The 24,105-nt window shown below is 37.8% G+C and overlaps 1 protein-coding gene across 1 annotated transcript in view; it reads right to left on the reverse strand.

Moving 5' to 3' along the window:
- DST (dystonin) overlaps positions 1-24,105 on the reverse strand; it is a 440,007-nt gene that overhangs the window by 163,837 nt on the left and 252,065 nt on the right. The window contains exons 27-36 of the mRNA XM_045009616.1: positions 22,782-22,965; positions 19,906-20,063; positions 19,409-19,587; positions 19,017-19,155; positions 17,986-18,179; positions 14,678-14,840; positions 13,080-13,163; positions 12,782-12,889; positions 11,549-11,647; positions 465-599 (exon numbers count right to left, since the gene is read on the reverse strand). Coding sequence (XP_044865551.1) covers positions 465-599; positions 11,549-11,647; positions 12,782-12,889; positions 13,080-13,163; positions 14,678-14,840; positions 17,986-18,179; positions 19,017-19,155; positions 19,409-19,587; positions 19,906-20,063; positions 22,782-22,965 — 1,443 coding nt within the window. The remainder of the gene's footprint in view (positions 1-464; positions 600-11,548; positions 11,648-12,781; positions 12,890-13,079; positions 13,164-14,677; positions 14,841-17,985; positions 18,180-19,016; positions 19,156-19,408; positions 19,588-19,905; positions 20,064-22,781; positions 22,966-24,105) is intronic.

A 24,105-nucleotide genomic window follows, 5' to 3' on the forward strand; every position in this document is an offset into this window, starting at 1 on the left:
TAACTCCTGCAAGACGAGGAAACAGACCCAGAATTGGATGTACATTGTGCAGAAGGCAGAGATCATTTATATAAGCTGTATACCCAGTTGGTTCTATAGCTCCCAGGTTCAGAGTTGTGTTCCTTCTATATTAGTGGCCTTGTGCCCCAACTTTGCCTCTGGATAGGTCAGCCCTCTGTAGTCAGAACATGTCGCATTTTGGGATCTTCACATCCCAGAGGGCAGACTATATTTTTTTTCTTAAGAGTGCTCCACAATATCTTGTTCTCTTAAATGTTTTCATATTTGTAAATGTATTTTATTAACATTTTAAAATGTTTCCCTCAGAACCAAATGTGAAATTGAATCTTTCGAGTATCACAAAAATATTTATGGAAACCTTTGCGCATATTAACCAGGACAAAGAACAACAACAACAACAACAACAACAAAAAGTGGTGCTCTATCAAGAAATCTTTGAGTACCTGCTGCTTAGGCAAGTCTGCCTTTTCAGCCTTTTCTCCTTCTCCCCTGCTGAGGGTCTTGCTGATGTCTGACACCCATTTCAGTAAATCCCCAGCTTTCTCAACATGCTCTTTCTTTTCCTCTTCCATTGACTTCTGGGGGGTAATGTGCATCGTAAAAAATACATTTATTTAAACAGTTGAGATATTAAATTGTAAGACCCACTAACTCTCAATCCTCTCATAATGCCACTATTACCACAAAAACTACAATAGTTTGAGTAGTTTTATTTATTTATTTTACCTTATGCATTACGGTCACCTATATGAAAATATATATGCATATGCAATATAACTGGAGACATTAATAGAGATAATTCCTCCAAGATATTTGCACAGATTCTAAAATGGCTATGGTATATACATATTCACACACGCACACACATGAACCATTTTATTGAAAGTACAGAAACAGATTAACCTCCCAGCCACTACTTAGTAATTAAAATCTAAATAATGCTTGTAGTCAGAAAAGCTAAAGCATCTTTGAATTGCTGCCTTTGCATTAGCCTTAGCCAGCACTGGATATCACACTTCCGGAGTACATTGGGATAGGTTACTAAATTACATTTAGGAGGAAATACAGTGTTATTATAGTCTTCGAACCAAGATATACTGAAAAAAATCACAGAGGAGTCACCATTTTGTTTGCAATAAATATATTATGAATTTGTAGTTTGTGTCAAATAGTATATGATTTTTAACCAGAGTTTTATAGTAGTTGGAAACTTTTCAGTACTTAAAAATGTGTTGAAACGCTTTCACTTATCACAAGAAAAAAGGAAAACATTTAAAAATGGTTTAAAAAACTAAGCACTTCATATCAATACATCTTATCTTGTACATACTGCAGCTGTATGAAAAACTAATTGCACTGATCCAAGTTTTCTCTGAAATCAGTGGAAAATCATTTTGATGAGAAATTTAAACAATACCACTCCAGACTACAAATGTATGACCTAATTCTGCAAATGCTAAATATATGTGAGTAGCTTTATGCATGTGAGTAGTCTCGTGTGCATAAGTGTTCCAAAGATTTAAGCCTAAATCTCTGTGCCACATTTTGATACCTTTGTAATATAAAATATTTGGTTTTTTTAAGATTTAAGAGCAGTTTGAAATTCCAAATCAAGCCATCATGGCTGGATGAAATACTGTAATATTATACATAAAACAGCTCCTATTTTGAAGTCAATGGGACTTTTACCTAATGAAACCATGTAAACACTACAGCACTTCATGCCTATTATGAACTGTATTCCTTTATGGTATCTAACTTCTATAGTATGTTATCACTCTCACATGATTACATAATAGTATTAGTAGTTCCCCACCAACAGCCTAGTGATCAATGGGAGTCTTTTCACTGAATGGACTTTGGATCTGGCCCAAAAGTGAGTACCAAAATAACTGTTTGATTATGAAGCATAATAAAGACTAGAAATTCCTATCTTAATGGGCTCAGTTGCTTCTAATAATCGTAGCCCTGTGTGGCAATCAAAAATAGATTTTTCCAAGGCTTCTTTGTATGTTAACTTCTTCTTTGTTTTGGGGCATGTAATGGCTTTAACATGTGACTTGTCATCTTTAATTTTTGTAGCTGTGATAGCATCAATAATGCCATTCTTAATAGCATCTTCCATAGACAACCTGCAATGAGATTTTGGATCTATCAGTCCACCAGTCAAGTATTGATACTGCAGGCAGCGAATGCCTGTGTCTTTGTTCAAGACATTTACATTCATAGCTTCAATGGCTGACATAATTTTGTTTGTTACAGGATGAATGATCCCAGTAAAGACTAACTCACACTGTTGAATTTGCTTAGCACTTATTTCATCAATTAACTCCCTTTGCAAAGCTTCTGAAACACTGTATTTTTTCCCAGTAAATGGATCAATTATGCCTCCTGTACTGGCTTGAGCTTCAAGACACCTTAGGGCAGTAATTCTATCCACCAAGTTTTTGCGTGAGGCTTTTAGAACTGTAATTCTTTCATTGGTGTCAGAAAGCCAGTATCCTGCAATAGGGCTGTTCAAATCTTTACATGGTTGTGAACTGCTCAGCAAAATATCACCAAACTCATTAGCTGTGATGAGGCCTTCCTTATATTTGTTGACTAATGTTCTGTCAATTGTACCCAGTGTTAATGCCTCTTCAATATTAAACTGTATTCCAGTTCTGAGATCTGTTAGCAAAAGTGAAGAGTTTCCACGGGAATCAAAACACGTAGACTCCTTCCACTGAAATTCCCGTTCTAATAGCTCAAGATATGTATTTTTATCAATTAAATCCCTTTGATAAGCCTCATATGAAGTCATTTCTGTTCCAGTTTTGATGTCGACTACGGAAATCTTATGAACTTTTTCTGCTGATGGGCTAGTAATTTTTCTTTCCCCAACTGGAAGCAGAACACATTTGCTATCTACATCAAACACACAAATTTTCAGCAACTCATAGTAATACATGACTTGCCTATTATTTGGGTTTTGAAAACATTTTGTATTACTAGAAGGTTCATGTAAAAATTTTAAAATTGTGTTATTTAGCAAGCCTAGCTGCACTGCGACATCTGGAGGAATACGAACACTTCTTACAGGGTCAATAATTCCCCCACTTGCAACCTGGACTTCAAGAATATTTTTACCTTTTTGTCTTTCCAGGATTCTAGCTTCAATAGCTTGATACACTGATATTATTTTACCAGAACAGTAATATCCTAAAACTGCTTTCTCTGCCTCAAGTAGTCTACCTTTGAATTCATGATCTACAAGTCCTCTAACAATTGAGTCATCAACAGAATATTTCTGACCTGTTGTGGGATCAATGATGAAACCTGTGGCAGCCTGGGCTTCTAAAAACGCTAATCCTAATGTTTTTTCAATTATTCTTTTCTTTGCTGCTAAAGCAAAAGAGATTATTTCTTTGCTGGATTCAATGTACAGCCCAGCTATAGCAGTAGGTTTAGTTAAAAACATTTCAAGACTTTTCTGAACCTCATCAAATGACTTCTGCCCTGAATGGAGCTGTTCAACTGTGCTCCTGTCTAGAAGCTTCACTTCAACCAACTGCCTGGCAGTTACATCATGTCGGAGACCTTGAAATTTAAGATCATCTTCCCCAGCAGAATATTCATAGTGAACCGTATCAACATTCTTCATATTCTTGCCCTCTAAGAAAGAGCTAATCTTTGGAAAATCTTCTCCCCTTAAACCTTCAGATGTTTGGTATCCATCAAACATCCTGTCTTCATTACCAAGATTCTTGTCATTTTCTTGTTTTAATGTTGTAACTTCAACAAGCACATCATATTGCTTGCTCTTCACTATCTGCAAACAGGAATTTTTTGACACAATGAGCAATAGAGCTGGAGAATGTAATTTGCACTTTACACAATTCAGTCCAAAGTCCACCACCAGAAGAATGCAATGGAGAAAGTGAACAGCAGAAATCATGAATAAGAAATTTTATTAGCATGGATAGCACAGGATATAATTAACTAGATTTAAAAAAAAAATTATACACCTCAAATATTTATTTAAAAAGAATAGATTAATGGGCATGTGGCTGAAATCCAAAGTAGAAATTTTATTCTGTGCTTATTACCTGCACTTATTGATATCATTCAATGCACTTTTAACTGTAACTGAGTATAATCATTGTGTGTGAATTTCTATAATGTACATAAACTTTTAACAAATAAAAATATAGTTTCAAATAATCCTATTGCAAATATTTGAGTATTTTAGTCTTTTTTTGTATTCACAGATAAGCAGAAGAGGTCCCCATATACCAGAATAAAAAAAAAGTATACAACAGAGAGCATAGAGGAGCAATATCAAATTTTAAAGAATGGAACAGTAAAAACCAGCACCAGCAAGGCAAATGTCAACAAAACTTAGAGTATACCTCCAAAGGGTGCATTAGCTTTACTAGTCCCGGTCCATGGTTTTCTTCTTCATGCCAGGAAGTGTGAAGGTTTTTATCTCTTAATTTGTCTATTTCTGATATTTTTGTCATGGGGTTTGTTTTATCAAAAGTTATCTGGAGCTGGGTGCTTGTCTGAGAAACAAACTCTGTAAAAGACTGTTGGCCTGTATCATCTTCTAGGGATTGGTTTTTTCTTGACAACTGGAACTGCGCCTCTTTTGGTTCTGTATCATCAGCACCCAGGTGCAGCTTCTTTTCTCCTAATCGATCCATTTTAAACCCCGGAATGTTTATATCAGCCTGTCTCTCCTGTTTCTGTCTTAACAACGAAGAAGTCATTTTTGCACATGGATGAAGTTGTTCTAAATCTCTAGATGAGGTTTCTCCCAGGTAATTAAATTCCTTTACCTTCTTCTCACAGTCCAATTTGAATATAGAATCTTTGATGTTATGATGTTGTTTAACTCCATTCTGAAACATTAGGAACTGGTGTTCACGTTCCTTCATCGGCATGTCCATATCCTGTTTTAGGGTCTCCACCATACGCCTCTGTACCTCCAATTCCTCCTCAAGTTTCTGATATTTCTGAAAATAATCCATTTCAGCATGCTTTCCTTGTTGTAGTTGCTCACGACATTTCTGAAGTCTTTCTTGCAGATCTTCAATTTGCATCTTGTACAATTTTATATTCTCTTCAGCCATATTTTTTTCTTGCTGAAGAGTGACACATTCCAGTCTTATACCCGAAATGTCATTTTCAGTGATGCTATGTGATTCCAGTAGTTTTTCAACTTTTTTTCTAAATTCCTCTGCAGAATGTTTAAACCTAATGGACTCTTCCTGAAACAGAGCCATCTTTTTGCGTGCCATTTGTTCATCTAGGGTCTTTTGATGGAATTCATCCTGCAGCTTCTTCAGTTTACTATTTAGCTCTTGTATATGAGCTTGCTGTAGCTGTATTTTCTGCTCACTCAATCTCTTTTCAACAGAGAAAGCATTTAGTTGTGCATTTAGATTTTTAACCTCTATCTCAGTGTTCAGTTTGAAAGCACTCTGCTTATCACACTTCTGTTTAAATTCGCCGGCTAATGTTTTTGTTTTTATTAGATCATCTTCTAGACTTTTGACTTTACTTATGAATTCTTGCTCGATTATTATCTGCTTGTGCAACTGTTCATTTGTGGTACGTAGCTGTTCTTTAAAACCATCTGCTAGGGTTTTTAAGGCATCATTTTTTCTCTGAATACTTTGTTTCTCCAGAATTATCCTCTCTGATTCAGACTGAATTTGTTGCATCATTATTTTGGTTTCAGTATTCGATCTGGTAAGCTCCTCGACCTTTTGTTTCAACGATTCTGCCAAACGATTGCTTTTGGCCAAATCATCTTTCATCATTTGAATCTTCTGTTGATTTTCATTCTCTGCTCTTGTCTTTTGAAGCAGCTGTTCCTGGATTTTTTTATACTGATCTTGCAGATTATTTGCTTCTCCTTTGCATGACTGTGTTCTTTGTTCAGCTATCAGCTTCTCTTTCTGGAGAGAGTTGATTTGTGAATTTAAATGCTGAACAGTGATTTCAATTTGTGTGTGTGATCTAGTCATTTCCTCTACTTCCCTTTTTAATTGCACCTTTTCCTGCTGAAGAGATTTCAGCTCTTCTTGATAATTTATTTTAATTTTCTTAAGATCTATGGCCTCTTGCATTACCTCTTCAGCTTTACCTGTGGTTTTGTGCAGCTGCCTATCGAGTTCTTTCAACTGTTGCAAATATCCCTGCTCTACCTGATCTTTTTGGTCCAACTCAATTTTCAGACATTTAAGTGTATTATTGGCATCATCTAATTTCTCTTTTAGTAAACGAGCCTTTTCTTCAGCTGATGCTTTTTGAAGTTCAAGATCATTCAGTTCGTATTTTAGATCTTTAATGTTTTTTTCAGCCTTTTTGTTGGCAATAGTCAGCTCATCTACCTCCTGTTTAAGCTCCTCTACTTTCTTTATTTCTTGTTTTTTCTGGAAACCTATAATTTCAGAGTCAACACGATAATGTTTGTCTTGCACAGATGTGCAAGTTGGCTGCACGCTTTCTCTTATTAAGGAATATCTGCCTTCAACTATTTGCCTTCTAGCTTCGGTTTTCTCTTTTTCTTGGGGCTTTTTTTCTGCTAGGTTCCCTTGATACTCAAAATCTTGTTCCATTTGCTTTATTAGTTTCATAAGCTTTTCTTCTCCTTCTGTTTTTTTCCTCAGTTCTACCATTAAAGCTTTTTTCTGCTGCTCTAAATCCTGAAGATTTGTGTCTTTCCTTCTCAGGTGCTCTTCAAGTTTTCTCCTAACAGCAGTACTTTCCTCTATTTGAGTTCTAAAAGCTCTGAGGTTTTCTTCAACTATACTTCTTTGAGCCTCTGCCTGCAAGGTGAGCTGCCTTACATGTTCTAACTCCTGCTCTGCAGCTATTTTCTCTTTTGCAATGCTCTCTAGCTCTAGCTGATACTGCTTTGCCTCTTGCTCAGCCTTGGTTTTCTGAAAAGATATCTCTTCCACATACTTCTGCTGTTTCTTCAACTCATCTTCTGCAGCTTCCTTCACTTTGGGGAGTTCCTGTTCTACATGGAACTTTTGTTTCTTCAACTCCTCTAACATCTTCTCAAGCTCATTTATCTTTCCCGTAAGTTTTCTGTTCTCATCAATTGTTGACTTTTGTTGCTTCATCAGATCTGAATATGCTGCATGTGCTGATGCCGCCTCATTGTTTATAATCTATAAAACAATTTAAAATATACAAATATGTTTAAATCTGTTCTTTTTTAATATAGCATGGGAAATCTGTTGTATTATTTTCAAGACATAGTTGAAAATACTTACTAATATGTATTCAGCATGTCAATACAGTAGGATGAGCAGTTCCCACCACCATCACCTTCGCCTTATATAGTAAGCTTCAGACAAGAAACCATTAGTTCAAGATGAAAAAATCCTTCATAAAGGAATCCACAAAGGGGAGAAGTCCCAAAGAATCTCTTTTGTTACTCAGGAAGCATTTAATGGTTAGAAAAGTCAGACAGCCACTTGCATATGCTCTTGCTCAAAACGAATAGCTACAACAGGTAATGAACAAAACACAGTATGCAAGGATCACACAGGTCAAGGAAGTTCAGCATTTCCAGTTTGGTTCAGTAGGAATTTAAGGCATTTTATGTTTACAACAAACATAATACAACACAAATTTGGAAATCTCTCCAAGAAAAGAAACAATACATGAAGCTACACTCAGGATGTGTCCACACTAGGAAAAAAGGGTGTTTTCTTACCATGTGTTAGCTATCGCATGTTAACTAGGAGGTGGCAAACTCTTAATGAAGGGAGGGCAGTTAGTAGTTTCCATGCATAAACAGATGGAGGTAGACACTAGGAGGGAGAAGAGGATTCATCTCGACCTGCTAACGTGTTCAAACTACAATTGCCTTGTCTTCACTAGAATTTTATCGTGTTAGCTAACCTGAGGTAAGAACACACGTTTCTTTCTAGTGAGAGCAACGCCTACTGTGAGGTGAAAAGCAAGCAATTTTTCTAATAAACAGAAGGTTATTTTATTTTAACAGACTTGCCTGTTGCAATGAGACTTATATATCTCAAGAAGTGCTAATGAAAAGGCAGCTTCATTCCCTCTTTTCCTCCTTCACTTGGATGATTTTAAATAAACACTTAGGATAGGTCTACACTGAAAAAAAATAAAACGCAACCTGCAGCAGCAAGTTTCTGAGCCTGGATCAACTCAGGCTGTGGGGCTAAAAACAACATTGTAGACGTTCGAGCTCAGGCTGGCACCTGGGCTCTGCAACCCCACAAAGGATGTGGGTCTCAGAACCCGAGTTCCAGCCCAAGCCTGAACATCTACACTGCTATTTGTAGTCCCACAGCAGGAGCCTCACAGGCCTGAGTCTGTTGACCCAGGCTCTGATACTTGCTGCTGTGGGTCATTTATTGCAGTGCAGATATACCCTTACAGATGTTGGGATTAAACTGGATCAGCTTCGGAGCATCTCCTTTTATGCTGACAGTTACACAACAAACATATTAAATGTAAAGTGTTTTTAGACAATTAAAATTGAGACTCTGATTGCAGTTGCATCTAGGATCACAAATTAAGTTTTCTGTTATGCGGTCTTGTGCTCTATCTGATCAGCAACGTAAAGCATCAGCTGGGAGCTATACCTGCTAGTATAACATTATGATATTAAAATGTGATGAAACAAATTCAAAATTATTGAAAAAAATCTATTGTTTTGCCATCTCTGAATCGATACTGATTAATGGATTATTTAATAGATTATTTTTTAGTTATGCTCAATCAACTTTAAATCATGTGTGAGGTTACTATATTTAATTATTAATAAATCCCAGTCTTGCATTTCCTCCACTCTACAACATGGTTTCCACTAATACTTCAGAAAACTTCTTTGGCTCTTCCCATTTCCTGTCTCATTCCATCAACATTTGATTGATTTCACGCCGCACCAGAATCGTCATTTATATTAACATTGACACAAATTTGACATGGAACTGGATATCCTTTTCTACCATTCTCTGTGATGCTGTTTACCTGAAAGGGTGGTTATTTCCTTTCTTGTATATAGCTGCTCTTCCCCATTATTTCTACCAGCACTTACTTGACTATGAGGCTTCAATAGTTGCTTTGATGTTCTGTCCATTATGATTTTATCACCTCTCTCAGTATCAAATTCTTTCCTTTGACTTTCCAACTTACTCTCAGATTTACTATGAGAACTATCTTTCTGCAAATCTCTCGTCTATTGGGTTTTTGCCTACTGTGTTTTTCTGTCTTTGTTCAACTGCTTTATCACATCCCAAAGGTTCAAAAACTTCAGCTATCACCGTGGTTTTCTGGAATTCAGCCTCAGCAGGTAAACTCTGAGCTGATAGCACACAGGTTTAAATTTAGATTTTAAATGTCATAGACTTCATAGCAAGAGCCTTATTTTACCCTTCTTCTGTGCACTAAACTCTGAATGACATCACACAGAATTCTTAACAAAGACAAGGATAGAATAAAGTCCTGAATGCCAGAGGAAGAGATTAGAAGTATAATCCCAGAAAAACTGATGATTGTTTCTGCTTTGAAATGGAAAAGCTCCATGATATGCTACTTTGATTCCAAAAGGAAGCTTATTATATTGTTTTGCAATTAGAAAGCAACCTTACATTATCTACTAAGAAGTTATCATGGAAGTAGAAGTCTGCATATGTTTTGCAAAAGACAGTCTTGAAGACACAGCTCGGAACAGACAAAAATGGTTTATAAAATTAAATTATTCTTGAGAAAAGTGACACCAACCAGCCAAACCCAACAAATTTCTTGGTCTCTAGATATTTTTCTTCTTTGTTTTCATTTTTACCAGCAGTGTGAATTAGACACATAAAGGCTACTTAGCATGTAAAGGTGATATCTCATGCAATGGATGCTACATGGTTAAAAAAAAAAGATGCACACTTTTCATATTTATGTTATGAGTCTGTTCAGAGGTATGCGATAGGAAGAACATGCAGCAAAGACAAAGCTGGCAGCAAGATTATTTAACATCCCTTTAAGGATCCAGGGTCTTGTCCAATGATTACATAAATAAATATTAAAAATTAAAACTTGTTAAAATAACTACAATCCTGTTTTATGTATTTTTGATACTGGACAAACCATACAGTATGTTATTTGGCAGAAAAGCTATAAGGATACAGTGTATAAATTAAGACCCTATCATCCTTAAAGAGTAAATATATAATTGCTTTAGAAACACATGATATTTTTAAAGAAAGTAAGAGTAGATAATATGCTTTGTTTAATTCTTTAAAGCATTGATTTAAACTATGTATTTTTGAACAAATACACCTCTACCCTGATATAACGTGACCCGATATAACACGAATTCAGATATAACGTGGTAAAGCAGTGCTCCAGGGGGGTGGGGCTGCGCGCTCCGGTGGATCAACGCACGTTCGATATAACGTGGTTTCATCTATAACACGGTAAGATTTTTTGGCTCCTGAGGACAGCGTTATATTGGGGTAGAGGTGTCGTTTATAGCTTCCATTTATTCTTGTTAACGAGACCTCATGCTCACTGTGAAAAAAATTAATTTGCCTCAAAGAATCAGTGCAGAAGAATGACAAAAGAAAAAAGAAGCCTAGACATTTAAAAGTCATTGAAACAAACATAAGGAATTAGTGAAGGGGTTATTGCACTCCCCTATTTAAATAAGAAATTCCTTATCCATTAAAAGCAAGCTAGTGTGCACACCGCAGGTGAAATTCAACCCTGTGCAGAGGGATAACGGAAGACCTAAGCACCACTTAGGTCCCATTTAAACACACTAACTAGGACTTAAATAGGACATTAATAGTGCATGGGAGTTGGGCTGGCTCTCTGCACAGGGACAAATTTCAGCTTGCATTTGTAAGTACAGCATATAGCCAGCCCTAAAATATACACCAAATAAATACAGTCCACATTTCAAATATCCAATGTGGTTTTTGTTGTAAAAATAAAACTGCAAATGAACTTTCAAAAATTAAAAAGCAAGTATTGTCTATATATGAATATAGATGATGAAGTATGATTTATAAAGATGGACAGCTTTTGGTGAAAATTTAGGTTATTTGCTTTACAGAGCTATACTTTTATATTTTCCTTGTTTTTTAGACATAAAAAAGTTTAAATAAATGTTTTACTAAAAGGGATCAACCACTGCCAGCTAATTTGTGCTAGGTCTTAAGTAAAACTGTGACGGTGCATTATAATTTCTTCTGTCCTGTAGATAATTTCCTTCTCTGCAGAATTCAGTGAATCACAGTGCGTCCCTGTAATGTGACCCTCCTATCTGGAAGGACAGATGGAATGTGAGGACTTTGCAAATATACATCAGTGCTTATAAGAATGATAGGTGCACAGTCCAATATCCACATATTCCCATGTTTGTGCAGTATATATTTCAGTTCTTAGTATTTCCAGCTAAAATTATGATCCAAGTCCAATAGTTGTTTTATTGCCCCCAACAAAATGGTTTCTCCCCCAACAAAATGGTTTCTGTTTTCCTGTGACCTACCTCCTCTTCTTCTAGTCTTTTCAAAGAGTCACCAGCAAATTTAATATACTGGGTCATCAGGGTCACCAAGGCAGTATAGCGTGTTCGTAAATCCATGAACTGCACAGAAACAAAAGAGGAAAATGGTAGCACTCACAGTGACTTCAAATGCATTCAAATAATGTCCAAGAACTACCTCTAGACTTAAACTGGCCTTTAGAAAAGTCATATATGGCACAGAGCTCATAAGTCAAATCTTGATCTTGGTTTAAAGGACACAATAGTCATGAAGAACCACATAAACAGGCTGTCCACAGGACCAACTGATCCTAAGAATGGTCAGACTGGTATGTAAGAGGCTGAATGGAAGTGACCTGCATCTGCTAGGTGTGTAACTGGTGTGGTGGAACTCAGGGGGACAAAAGAATATGAGGAGAAGAAACTCCAGGAAATAATCTTCCCAATCACAAATATCCTTACTCCTTTGGTACTGGAGTTACTGTAGCACTAGAGTGGAATTTTCAAAAGTACCAAATTAACTTGAATGACATTTGTGCTCCTATGTCATCCTGGGGCTTTGGAAAATTCCACCTCCGAGAGCTGTAGTATCCCCAATGGTGCTCCAGCCTGAGTGGGAGGACCTAAGGTCCCTATCTTATGTTGGTGGGGCTTCAAAATCTTAACTCCTTGATAGCTGGATGGTTAGATGGAGTATCCTCACCCCTATAAGCCTAGGTCTTTGTTTCTGGTTGTCAGCTCCTGTTACAGAATTGTCAGCTAGAGAGAGTCACTTCAGGGCCAAATTGCCCCATTCACTCTTGTACTCTGTCCTCTGTGGATAAAATTGCACCTCTGTGTGCACAAATAGGCTTCAGGGAGGCATTGCCTCTGAATCTGCTACAACAGAGACTTGTGGCACCACAGTGATGGTGAAAGCCCCTCCTGGGGTGGCAGCTTGAGACATGATCTGGCCCACCGTGTTAATAAACAGTTTTATTTTTCTCCGTTTTCTGTGTTTCTCATCCAAGATTTTCATGGGCATTTTGTTAACTGTTTATCAACACCAACATCCAGATACAATACCAGATATTGTGAAATGTGTAACATTTATGTCAGGGTTTGTCTATGTACAGTAAGGATCATGTGTGAGATTACTATATTTAATTATTAATAAATCCCAGTCTTGCATTTCCTCCACTCTACAACAGGCTGCTACATGAATGTACATTTCCCTGTCAAAGAACATCAAGCTACCTCTTGTATAATGAAGTCAGATGAGCTCTGCATTCTCCGGCGTTTCACTGGGGATTTTTGTTGTGAGTCAACCATAGCCCTGTATGTCATTGTCTGCAGTTCATAATCCTGTAAAAATAATGCAGTCAGAAAAGTTATCAGCACTCTCTATCAAATTGACATAGAATAAAATATTTATAATGCAAATTAGCAGCAGAACACCACTGCTTGCATGTTGTATCCATTGTACAATACCAGCATACATGTAAAGGACACATTATCAAATTAAACTGTATTATATGTGTATAATCTTTCTTACCTTTACTGAAGCTGAGTATTGCTCTGAATATTTCTGGCATTCATCTATTTTATTTTGTTTCATTTCAATTTCAGAAACCAGCATCTGTAAAATATGTGTGTATATCTTCAGCATAATAATAATAATAATGACTCTTTTCTCTCCCTTTGTTATGGTTGATAAGTATTATTATGATAAGAATTTCTAAGTTGCCCACCATCATACTATTTATAGCACCGCTTACATTTCAGTGTTGTATAGCTAGTTGGAATCCTGGGGCCTGATCTAAATCCTAGACTGTCAACAGAAAGACTCCTATTGAGTTCCATGTGAGTTAGATCCAGCCCAGCATGAGTACAGCTGGTAGAATACTGTAAATATAGTGCCTGCATCCTGGCCAACACACTGGGGACTGAACTGGAGACCTGCAGGGCTAAAAGTTGCTACGTTTTTAGCTAAAGAGACAGGTTCTTTAATGAGGGCTGTCACAGATTCACTTCCTCTGTGGATCAGGCACTGATGGGGACCTGAAATACACACTCTCAGGGGATTACATAAACATTTGGTTGACACCCAAACAATTGTTTGACTGGGGCATGTTCATACCCCTTTATTATTCACTATTATCAAACATTCACGCGAAGTGGTTCTGTTTGCCTAACATTTAGGGAATGGCTGTCCTTCCTGGGCTCAATCCTGTAGGGTGCTGAGCACTCTGGTGCCAATCCAGTAAAGCACTGAAGCACTCCCTTAACTGTAAGCACACAAACGGTCCTATTGCAGACTTTGTGTGAATATTTCCATGGACACAGTAGCACTGAATCACACTTTACATTTAAAATGGTGGCGTTATGGCCCAGAGGTTAGGACATTAGCCTGGGAGTTGGGAGAGCCCGCTTTGCCACGGACTTCCTGCATGATGTTGGGCAAGTCATTTTGTCTCTCTGTGCCTCAAACCCTCATCTGTCAATACGATTAACAGCACTTCCCTATCTCAAAGAGATGTTGTGAAGGTAAAAGACTGGCGTGCTCGGTCACTACAGTAACAGGGGACATAGAGATATCTGAGATAGCTAAAGGCAGATTGACATCACTGCTTTAAATATTAAATATTTTTGCTTTTGTTAGTAAAACCCCATTAATTTTTTTTATTTTTTATATTTTGGGGGAATTTCATTTTAACCATTTTATCCGTGCGAAGAGGTGGGGAAGAGGGGTCCTGCCCCGGCGGGGAATGAGAGGCCCTGGAGGGGGGAAGGCTTGTTGTACAGTGAGCCTGCCCCACACTCACCCAGTAGCAGGCGGTTCCTCTCCATGGGTCTGGGCTCAGCTCCCGCTCCAGGTGTTCTGATGTGGCACTTGGCATTTCCCCTCCATAATGATGACAGAGGGGCAGCCGGACAAAATTTGCACAAGTGATGCTGTGACACTGTACACCACACAACTGGACCAGGGAGCTGAGCCCAGATTTGAGGGACGGGAGCCTCTGCTGTGAGGTGATTTTTTTCATTTGATTTTGGTTTATACTTTGTTTTGTTTTATTTTGTATTTTCAATAATCACAGGGCTCCAGTTATTAGTTTCAATACTTTTGCCCAGGGTGGGATTCCCTTTTAGTACCTTTTGCTGGTTCAGCTGTTTAGCCAAAGCTTTGCTGTTTTCTGGTTGGTTTTCTTGAATCTTTCGCTGAGTATCTTCCACTTTCTGAATCCAGGTATCCAGTGTATGGTAAGTATCTTTGTAGTATTTCAGAGATTTACTGATACCCTCTAAGTCACGCAACCTGGTTTAATTTGAGAACAGGAGATATGATTGGGGAGAAGGTACTGTAAAAAATTATATAAGTCAGTCAACATAGCCTTAATGGTATCAGGTGTCCTAGCTCCATCTATCATCATAACAGGAAATTTAATAATTTTTACTAAAATATTTTAATGACAGTTTCTACCACAGAGATCCCCAGCTTAATGACGGTCCATAAAGATTAAAGAGGATTTTCACACTAGAGCACCCTCAGAAGAGAGAAAGAACATTTATACTAGAAACAATTGACTGTGGGTCAAACTTCCAATGTGCTTTGGTGTTCAGAGAAGGTCCAGTCACAGCAGAAACACTGCACATTTCCTAAATTAATGAGCCCAGAAGCAGAAAAGCCATGCACTAGACACAACATTCCCCAGCACACTGGAGTGTGCCTCTGCAGAAGAAATTTTCACTGCCATGCAGAAGGACGAGAAGTGGGTGTATTTTAGGTGTGACCAGTGGGTTTGGATCTGAGCATGAGCCAAAGGGGCCAAAACCTGCACTGAAGGAGACCAGCAGACCACATCCTCTACTCCTCCCAAGCCAAGTAGGAGTTGGCACAAAGGCAAAGTCTTTAGCTGTCCAAAAATGCTAACGTCAATGATCCTCTTTGGGTAAGTCCCTCTTTAAACCATATGATTCTGGAAACTATTGAAAACCCACTCAAGTTTGTGGGCCTTCCCTTTAAATCAATCAGGCACAGAGAGTGAAGTGGAAACTGGTTAAGGCTCTTCTACTCTGCAGTTAAATGGGAGCAGAGGAGCAGACAAAGGCAAGCTGTGTTATTTCCTGCGAACTGATTCAGGAGTGTTCAGCGTGCTTAAGATTCATCTGCTGTAGTCCTAACAATGTCCCTAAAAACCATACAAATATTGCAAGCAAAGAGACAGCAGAGATGTAGGTTCAGAGCAATCTGCCTGTCTGTAACCCTATATTTAACAACTCTGGTATTCTGGTTTGCAGATTTTGAATCTGCCTTACTTTCAATAATGCTAAGGACGTGCTCTGTGCACGTGAATGTATGTGTGTGAAACAGAGCGAGTGCGACAAAGATTATGTATTGCATTTGAGGAATTATATTTTGGTATAGATATAAACAAATAACAGGGTAAACAAAATAACAATAAATGGGAAAAAAATAAAAGGAAAGATGTTTAACTGGAGCCAATATTTACAAACGTCTGTGTATAGTGATTATCACTGTCAAACAGTTAGGAAGTAGGGGCGAACATTTGCAGAAACAGTCTGTTTACTGCCACAAATTGCAACTACCACAAGCTGTCATATTTACACTAGAACTCACTGTGTGTTAACAACAATCTGTCAGCATATTCCACACAGATGTCATGTGAGGAGAGTGTTAGGTTCATGTTTGCCCTGTGAGCAGATACGGACACTTAAGCTTCTCAGAAAACTACTGTTTTGTCATTTAAATCATATCACTTTGTTTACACAGGGCCTACTAGAAAATGGAATAATTAAGAGTGAAATTTAAAGATACATACACAGCACCTTAATTTCAGCCAAAAAAGACTACACACTCCAATTGCATGTTTCTTATACTGAAAAACAGAAGGTAAGGGACCTTCCCCATAGTTTCTGTGAAAGCCAGTAGCTTGAAGGCTAATAATCATACTGGCATTCAAACTGTTTTCTTTGACTAGACAGCATTTTTGATCAGGTCTTACCAATCACTTTAGTTTCTGGAGATCAGAGGCAGAGGCAATACAATTAATTAATTATAGCTGATTAGTTAACTGATTATCAGTTCCTGCATGGATTGAACTGAGAACATAAGAATGGCCATACTGGGTCAGACCAAAGGTCCATCTAGCCCAGTATCCTGTCTTCCGACAGTGACCAATTGCCAGGTGCCCCATAGGGAATGAACAGAACAGGTAATCATCAAGTGATCCATTCCCTGTCACTCATTTCAAGCTTCTTGCAAACAGAACCTAGGGACAGCATCCCTGCCCATCCTGGCTAATAGCCATTGATGGACCTATCCTCTATGAATTTATGTAGTTTGAACTGGTGGAACAATCTAAGGTCATCTGCTTTTAAGAGGGGAGAAATATGAAAGTTTGCCGTGTACAGCATTGTTTCATATATAGAGCAGTATTCTGATACTTCTCTTCAGGGATTCCAGGGTCATAAACTAAAATAAATAAAATAGGTTTAGTTTGCAAATAATGTTGTTCTGCCTCAATTTGTCCTTAGCTCTAGGGAGATAGAATTAAAGAGAATGAAAACGAAGGGATATGAGGTTGGTTGGGAAAGCATTAAGATGTGAACTTCTTCTCTGTGAGAACAATGGATAAGCACATTCCAGAATATTGTGTGTGTATAATATATATGACATACACACATTATTATTTGTCTGTGTGCGCATGTACATCTGTACAAAAATATTTGAGTAATATTATCCATGGACATCACCAAAATCTATCAAAGAGTCACATTTCATGGAACAAATGAACTTGAATTGCATCATGATATTGCATTAACATAATGGAAGGTCAACAGGGCAAATTACTGCTTCTTGACCAAATCCTGAAGTCCTTATTTCAGTTCTTATGGAGATAACATTATCACTGAGGTCAATGGGAGTTAAGGACTAAGGACTTGAGGTCTTAGGCCCAATGTTCTTTATCAAGAAGTAAATATAAATCTGACTAGCAACTCAAAAGTGAAGGTTATCTCATCAGTCCCACCTATCAGTACTAACTATGAGGGGAAGCAGAAAGCATTACCATAAGACAGGAGGCCCCGTTCTGCAGGCATTTTTGCTAGGAGAAAAGGGCAGCATATCTGTGCTGTATCTGGCTAACTACTAAGTGTTATGGTAAAGCCCACACAGCATAGTGTTAAACTGAAGATGTTGTACACACTTATAGCTGTGGCTCTTTTTATCACTGTGTGGAAAAAACTGCAGGGGATCAATGGCAGCAGCACCGAAAAGATAAGCATCCACCATGTTAGCAAGTTTCCTGAATAGTTAGAAATGCCTTTCAACCAATTATAATGTTCATTTCTTATTGCTTAAGCAGAAGATAAATTAGCTAAGAAACAACATCAATAGCCTAAAAGATGTTTTGAACACACTACAACACGAAGGTACAAACCGGTTTTCAATCTGAGAATGAACATTTTGCCATCTCTCAGACAGCTGATCAGCTTTCTCTTTATGCCAGTCAAAGTCAAGATCTCGTTCCTTATGCGTTTTAAACATTTGATCGCTGATCGCCTTGGCTTTCTGCAGTTCATCTTCTAAGGCATGGAATACCTCTCTTTTCTCATCCACTTCAGACCTCCATTGCTAATATGTAATAAATGATAAGAAAACATAAATTGTAGCAGTGTGTGTGTAAATCAACCCATTGCATATCCAATTTTTTCTGGTTGTTCAGACTGCTCCAATACCAAAATGCCTATGAAATAGCCATGAACTGAAAATTCTGGGTACTGGAGTCCCAATGCCCACACAAATCAAGCACACAGCTTGCAAGTTAGCAAGCTAATATTTGTCTAATAAACTACAGAGGTCACCTTAAAAATCTTCCAATTGTAAAATAACATTACCTCACTGTTTGCAGTACTTCAATGGGAAATATAAGGGGCTATACAAATACTGAAGGAAGCTTTTCTATTTATTTAAGAAAGTGGCAAGGTTTTTAGAGCAGACAGTCTTAATGTTGACTGGAATCTTCCAATAAAAGACAAAAGTAACTAACTCTCTTGTTGCTGCAGTCACACATCTCTGGAGCCTCATATATTCCAAGATACTTCCACGTGCAGAGAGAAACACTGCAGAGCGAGGTTCATTAGCACTCTTGTTTTGCATGTTATGTGCACAGCTCATGCTAACATTTCTAGAGTTATATGTGTATGCAAAATGCAAACTTCTATAAGTTGTAAAGTGTCTGTGAAAATTATTTTAACCTACTAAATAACATTTATTTTCTTATCCTAATTGCCAAAAGGATACAGATTTGTCTAATATAGCAATCTTACAATTTAGTCTGCTTAAAAGTAGACAAGAAGTCTTTCGCTGCACCACAAATGTAGTCTAACCAAGGGGCTATTATAAAAAGACAATTATTTTATTATAATTATTTTATGATTTACCTATAAAGAAAAAATAGCAAACTCATACCTTTAATGTACCAATAAGGTTCTCAATATTATTCTTGTCAGCAGTGACTGCTTCTTCTTCACACAGTTTAGTCTCATAAAGTTTTACTAGTGCTTCTGCTCCTTGAGTGTTTTTCAGCACCAAATTAACAGTTTTTAACCTGAAACAGTAACCTCTTGTTAACTAATCATGTATTGATAATATTCAAACTGCTCACATTTTTCAGTCTTGCCATGTGATATGAGATAACTAGTAATCCTTTTTTTACACTGTAATGACTTCAATAACTCTCTTACCCTTGATTGGTATTATTCATATTTATAACTTTACTGTTTTTTCTATTTACTTTCATTTGGGACAAAACAGGTGTACACTGAACCGCAGCAAGTGCGAAGAGATAGTTTATTACATACTTTTCTATGTAAATGGAAGACATGGAGTAAACTTGATTCATATTCTGAATGATGACATTGAGCTCAGAACGGAGGGTGGGGACGGAAGGTGAACCAGCAGCCTGACTGAAAAACTCTTCGCATTTATCTGTAATCATTCCCAAATCATCCTTGAGTCGATCCAGCTCTTTCTTTAGCTTCTATAAAATGGAAGGTAATTGACAGTGTTTATTTATTCTACATCAGCCTGACAGTGTTCATATATCCTAATATATTTTATTTCTGCGCTCTTTATTGAAAAAGTGAGGAATGTATCTGCAGCATAGAAAGGCTGAAGACTATGCTATTCATTAGTCCCTTTACTTCCACTGATATATGAGAAAAATCACTTAGTCACCCCCATCCTTCTGAGCTGAACCATAACATGCAAGGATCTGGGTCCGTTTGTTTCAAGAGAAAACTATTCATTTTGGAAAACCGCCACTTCCTAGTTGAACCATTCTTTCCCAAAGGCTCACCTCTTGTTCTGAGATCCTAAACACACTTTCATGTAGGTCATCCCTCTCCAGTGGAGTCCGAATCTGTCGGATCAAACGGTCCTCACAGTTCTCTAAGCGAAGTCTGATGTTTCTGACTTCTGAGATATACAGATTGTAAATGGATTCCTCCTGCTCCTCTGTTGAAGTAAACAAATAGGAAATAAATCTAAATTGCCATGCCATATTTCTCCTCCTCCTAACAACAGGTTTTGTAACACCTCAAAATATTACAGCACTTTCAGGGATTGATTCCACTCCCAGAAAAGCCAATAGGAATTGACTCTAACAGGAATTGGATCCCCTTAGTCCTTAGCTGCTACTAAATAATCTCCTTGCACTTCCAAAATTAATGTCTATCAGATTCATAGATTCCAAGGCCAGAAGGGACCACTGTGATCATCTAGTTTGATCTCTTATATAACACAATCTATAGAATTTTCCCAAAATAATTCCTATAACACAACTTTTAGAAAAACATCCACCTTGATTTAAAAATTGTCAGTGATGAAGAATCCATCACAAAACTTGGTAACAAGTATCAGAGGGGTAGCTCTGTTAGTATGGACAAAGTGGGTATTCACCCATGAAAGCTTATGGTCCAATACATCTGTTGATCTATAAGGTGCCACGGGACTCTTTGTTGCTTTTTACAAACCTTGGTAAATTATTCCAATGGTTAATTACAGTAATTGTTAAAAATTTGCACCTTATTTCCAGTCCGAATTTTCCTAGCTTCAACTTCCAGCCATTAGATCATGTTATACCTTTCTCTGCTAGATTGAAGAGCCAATTATTAAATATTTATTCTCATGTAAATACTTATGGATTATAATTAAGTCACCCCTTAACCTCCTCTGTTAAATTAAACAGATTGAGCTCCTTGAGTCTATCACTATAAGGCATGTTTTCTAATCAGTTAATCATTCTCATGGCTCTTCTCTGAACCTTCTCCCCAATTTATCAACATCCTTCTTGAATTGTGGGCACCAGAACTGGGCACAGTATTTCAGCAGCAGTTGCACTAGTGCCAAATATAAAGGTAAAATAACCTCTTACTCCTACTCAAGATTCCCGTTTATGCATCCCAGGATTGCATTAGCTCTTTTGGTCACATAGCTCAGGTTCAGCTAATTATCTACCACAACCCCCAAATCGTTTTCAGAGTCACTTCTTCCTGGGATAGAGCCCAGTTCCAATAAGTATAGCCTACATTCTTTGTTCCTAGATGTAGACATTTACATTTAGCCGTATTAAAACGCATATTGTTTGCTTTCGTATTGCTTGCATATTGTTTACCAAATGATCCAGATTGTGCTGAATCAGTGACCTGTCCTCTTCATTATTCACCCCTCCAGCAATTTTTGTGTCAGCTGCAAACTTTACCAGCGATGATTTTTTGTTTTCTTCCAGGTCATTTATAACTATGTTAAACAGTGTACGTCCAAAACCCGATCCCTGAGGGACCCCACTGAAAACAGACCTGCTCAATGATGATTCCCCATTTTCAATCGTCAGGGCTACCATCATGCCCTTTGCATGCACACTGGTGAAGTGAATGACTATACTTCTTCCAGCCAGATGATTTCATTACTGCTATTGTAGCTAACCTCAAGTGGATTTCTTCTTCATCGCTGTGACAAGGATACAGTAAAGTGCTGGAGGACTTGGGCTAGCCAACCCTGATTACAAAACAAGTCACACCTGAGATCCAGATGAATGCCCTACAGAGAGCAGCAAGAGGCTGCAGTGAAGGGGGGAAGCTCAGGAAACTGTAGAAAATTGCAATGTGAAGAGCTCCTGCATGGAAGACGCTAGTACCAAGGGAGCTGTGACAGCAGGATCCCAGGGAGCAGGAAGCTCCTGTGAGGAAACCCAAATGGTGTTTGAACCTAGAAGTTTGGGGACCTAGTGGCTAATGCCAGAAGGCTAAGATCCAGCTAGAAAAAGCTGGAAGGATAGGCTGTGAGAACAGACTGGGACAGAAAAAGAACTCCATCTGAGACAGAAGACACCAGAACTAAGAATGGATTTTTATGTGGTGATGGACTTTATTTTGGGACTCTGAGGACCGTAAAGAATATTTCTGTTATTAAATCAGCCCCAGGCAGAGGGTGTTGTTATTCATGTGAAAGCCTGTATGTAGTTCTTAAGGGGCCCAAAACAGAGGGCTAAAAGGGACAGAGTGCCTGCAAAGTGATGCCTGGTCACAAACGGGGGCACATTAAATGGCCACCCCACTACAATCACCTATCTAGTATTTCAGTTACTAAGTACAATATGTCTCTGCTTATATAGCAAACTATAATTGCAATTTAATCAGTTTTATAAACTATTTTACTTCTCTAAGTCAATAGTTACTTGACAGCATAAGGTATCTTTTCAGCTTTATCTACGCTTTCATATTTCTGCATCTTAAAAGCAGAAAGAGTGGTGCTTTTAAAGAGTGGTGATGGGGTATTTTGCAACACTAGGACAGAATGTGTAAGACATTTTTCTTGTGTAACAGAGTCAAATACTATTCTAATTCTGAGCTCAGTAAGATATTCAAGATATATTTCAATCCATTAGAAGCAAGACTATGAAAAACTAGGCCACATGATAAGCTGTAGTCCAGAGGGTAAATTCTTCTTCCAGGAAAAATGTTTTTTGCACACCTTTGAGTAGTACTAACAAATCACCTTCATCTCTAGTAGAATTTACAGCGCAACCTGTCTAAATGATAGCTCTTTATTCATTTATTATAGTTGTCTGTCTTAATGATGTTAACATAATAAAACGTGCAGTGCACTGAAGTTCACATTTAGAAAGCCTCTTTTAAGGAAACTTTTACACATTTCCCAGCGAGTTGCTCTTACCTCTTTCTGCAGATTTAAGAAGCTCCTGATAGTACTGCTTGCAGACATTAACGTCCCTTTCCAGATGTGCTATATCTGACCCTGAAAAGATTTTGGAGTCCTGGCTGTCTTCCAGAAAGTCATCAAAGCGGGACTGTAAATTGCTTAAAACTTGCTGATGTTCCCCTGGCAACATTGTCTTTATCTAAAATAGAGAATAGATCAGTATAAATGCCAGACATTCTTGTAATGTGTAATGATGATAAAGGTGTTACAACTTCTCTAATCACATATATTGAATTCAGCATGGCTTGGCCCAGATGTTGCCATTACAGCACTTGCACAGTTGAGGCAGTGTAAAGCCATATCACCCTAGAAGGGGCTTCAGGAGGGAATATGTGTTATGAAATAGAAAAGGATTGTATGTCCACTGGACTGAGGAATTTGTCAGACACTAATGCAACATAAATAGTGGAGTATTAAATGAAGGGAGAAAAGCTTCTCTTGTGAAGCACTCTAAAATATTCTAGCCTTTTCAATGACCTTGTACAGTAACAATTGCTTGTGTCCTTTCTCTGCAAATGCTTTGCAGAAAGCCAACGCACACAGGTCAGTAAAAAATTATTCACGTGTTTGCTAAAGTACCCCATGTACCACAGATTGTCATGGGCTCAATGTGATCATGTTATAATACAAATAATATAATATATTACTCTTATAACAGAGCACATGCTTTTTATCAACTATGTTCAGGATTCAGAAGAGCACAGCTGGAATCAACACTGGAAGTTTTCACTACTCACATTTTCTCTGTTAGAAACATTGGGGTGTGGGGGAGAACCCATATAAAATGTAGATTAATCAATGCCCTGTCCTACCACCATAAATAGTGTGGGATAGGTCCACCTGATCGTAATAGATGTCCCCTGCTCCACAAAATGTAGGGAAAAGCTCAGGGACCCTATTAATATGACTTGAGCGAAAATTCCTTCCCAACCAGATATTGGACAATCACTTTAACCAGTTGCATATGATCAAGAACCACCATAACTAAGCATTTAAAACCCATTCATATTCTGAGATAAATGTTTTGAGCCCATATCATTATCCATTTCTTCCCTCAAACCATCATCTGTATATGGATGTGTGATGGTCAAGTTACAGTCCAATTAAACATTTGGCTTTCCAGTACACAGGTGTGTCTTCCTGTCCATGGACAGAGGAGAAGCATCTATGCTTTATTTATCTGTTGCCTTTACCCACTTACTAAACCATAAAGGGATGGAGCTGCATTAACGTGACTTTGCTCATTCCCCCCAACAGATCCCAGATAGACAGCTGTTCC

This window comes from Mauremys mutica, chromosome 3 (genome assembly GCF_020497125.1).
Source record: "Mauremys mutica isolate MM-2020 ecotype Southern chromosome 3, ASM2049712v1, whole genome shotgun sequence".
In the NCBI taxonomy this organism is placed as follows: Eukaryota; Metazoa; Chordata; order Testudines; family Geoemydidae; genus Mauremys; species Mauremys mutica.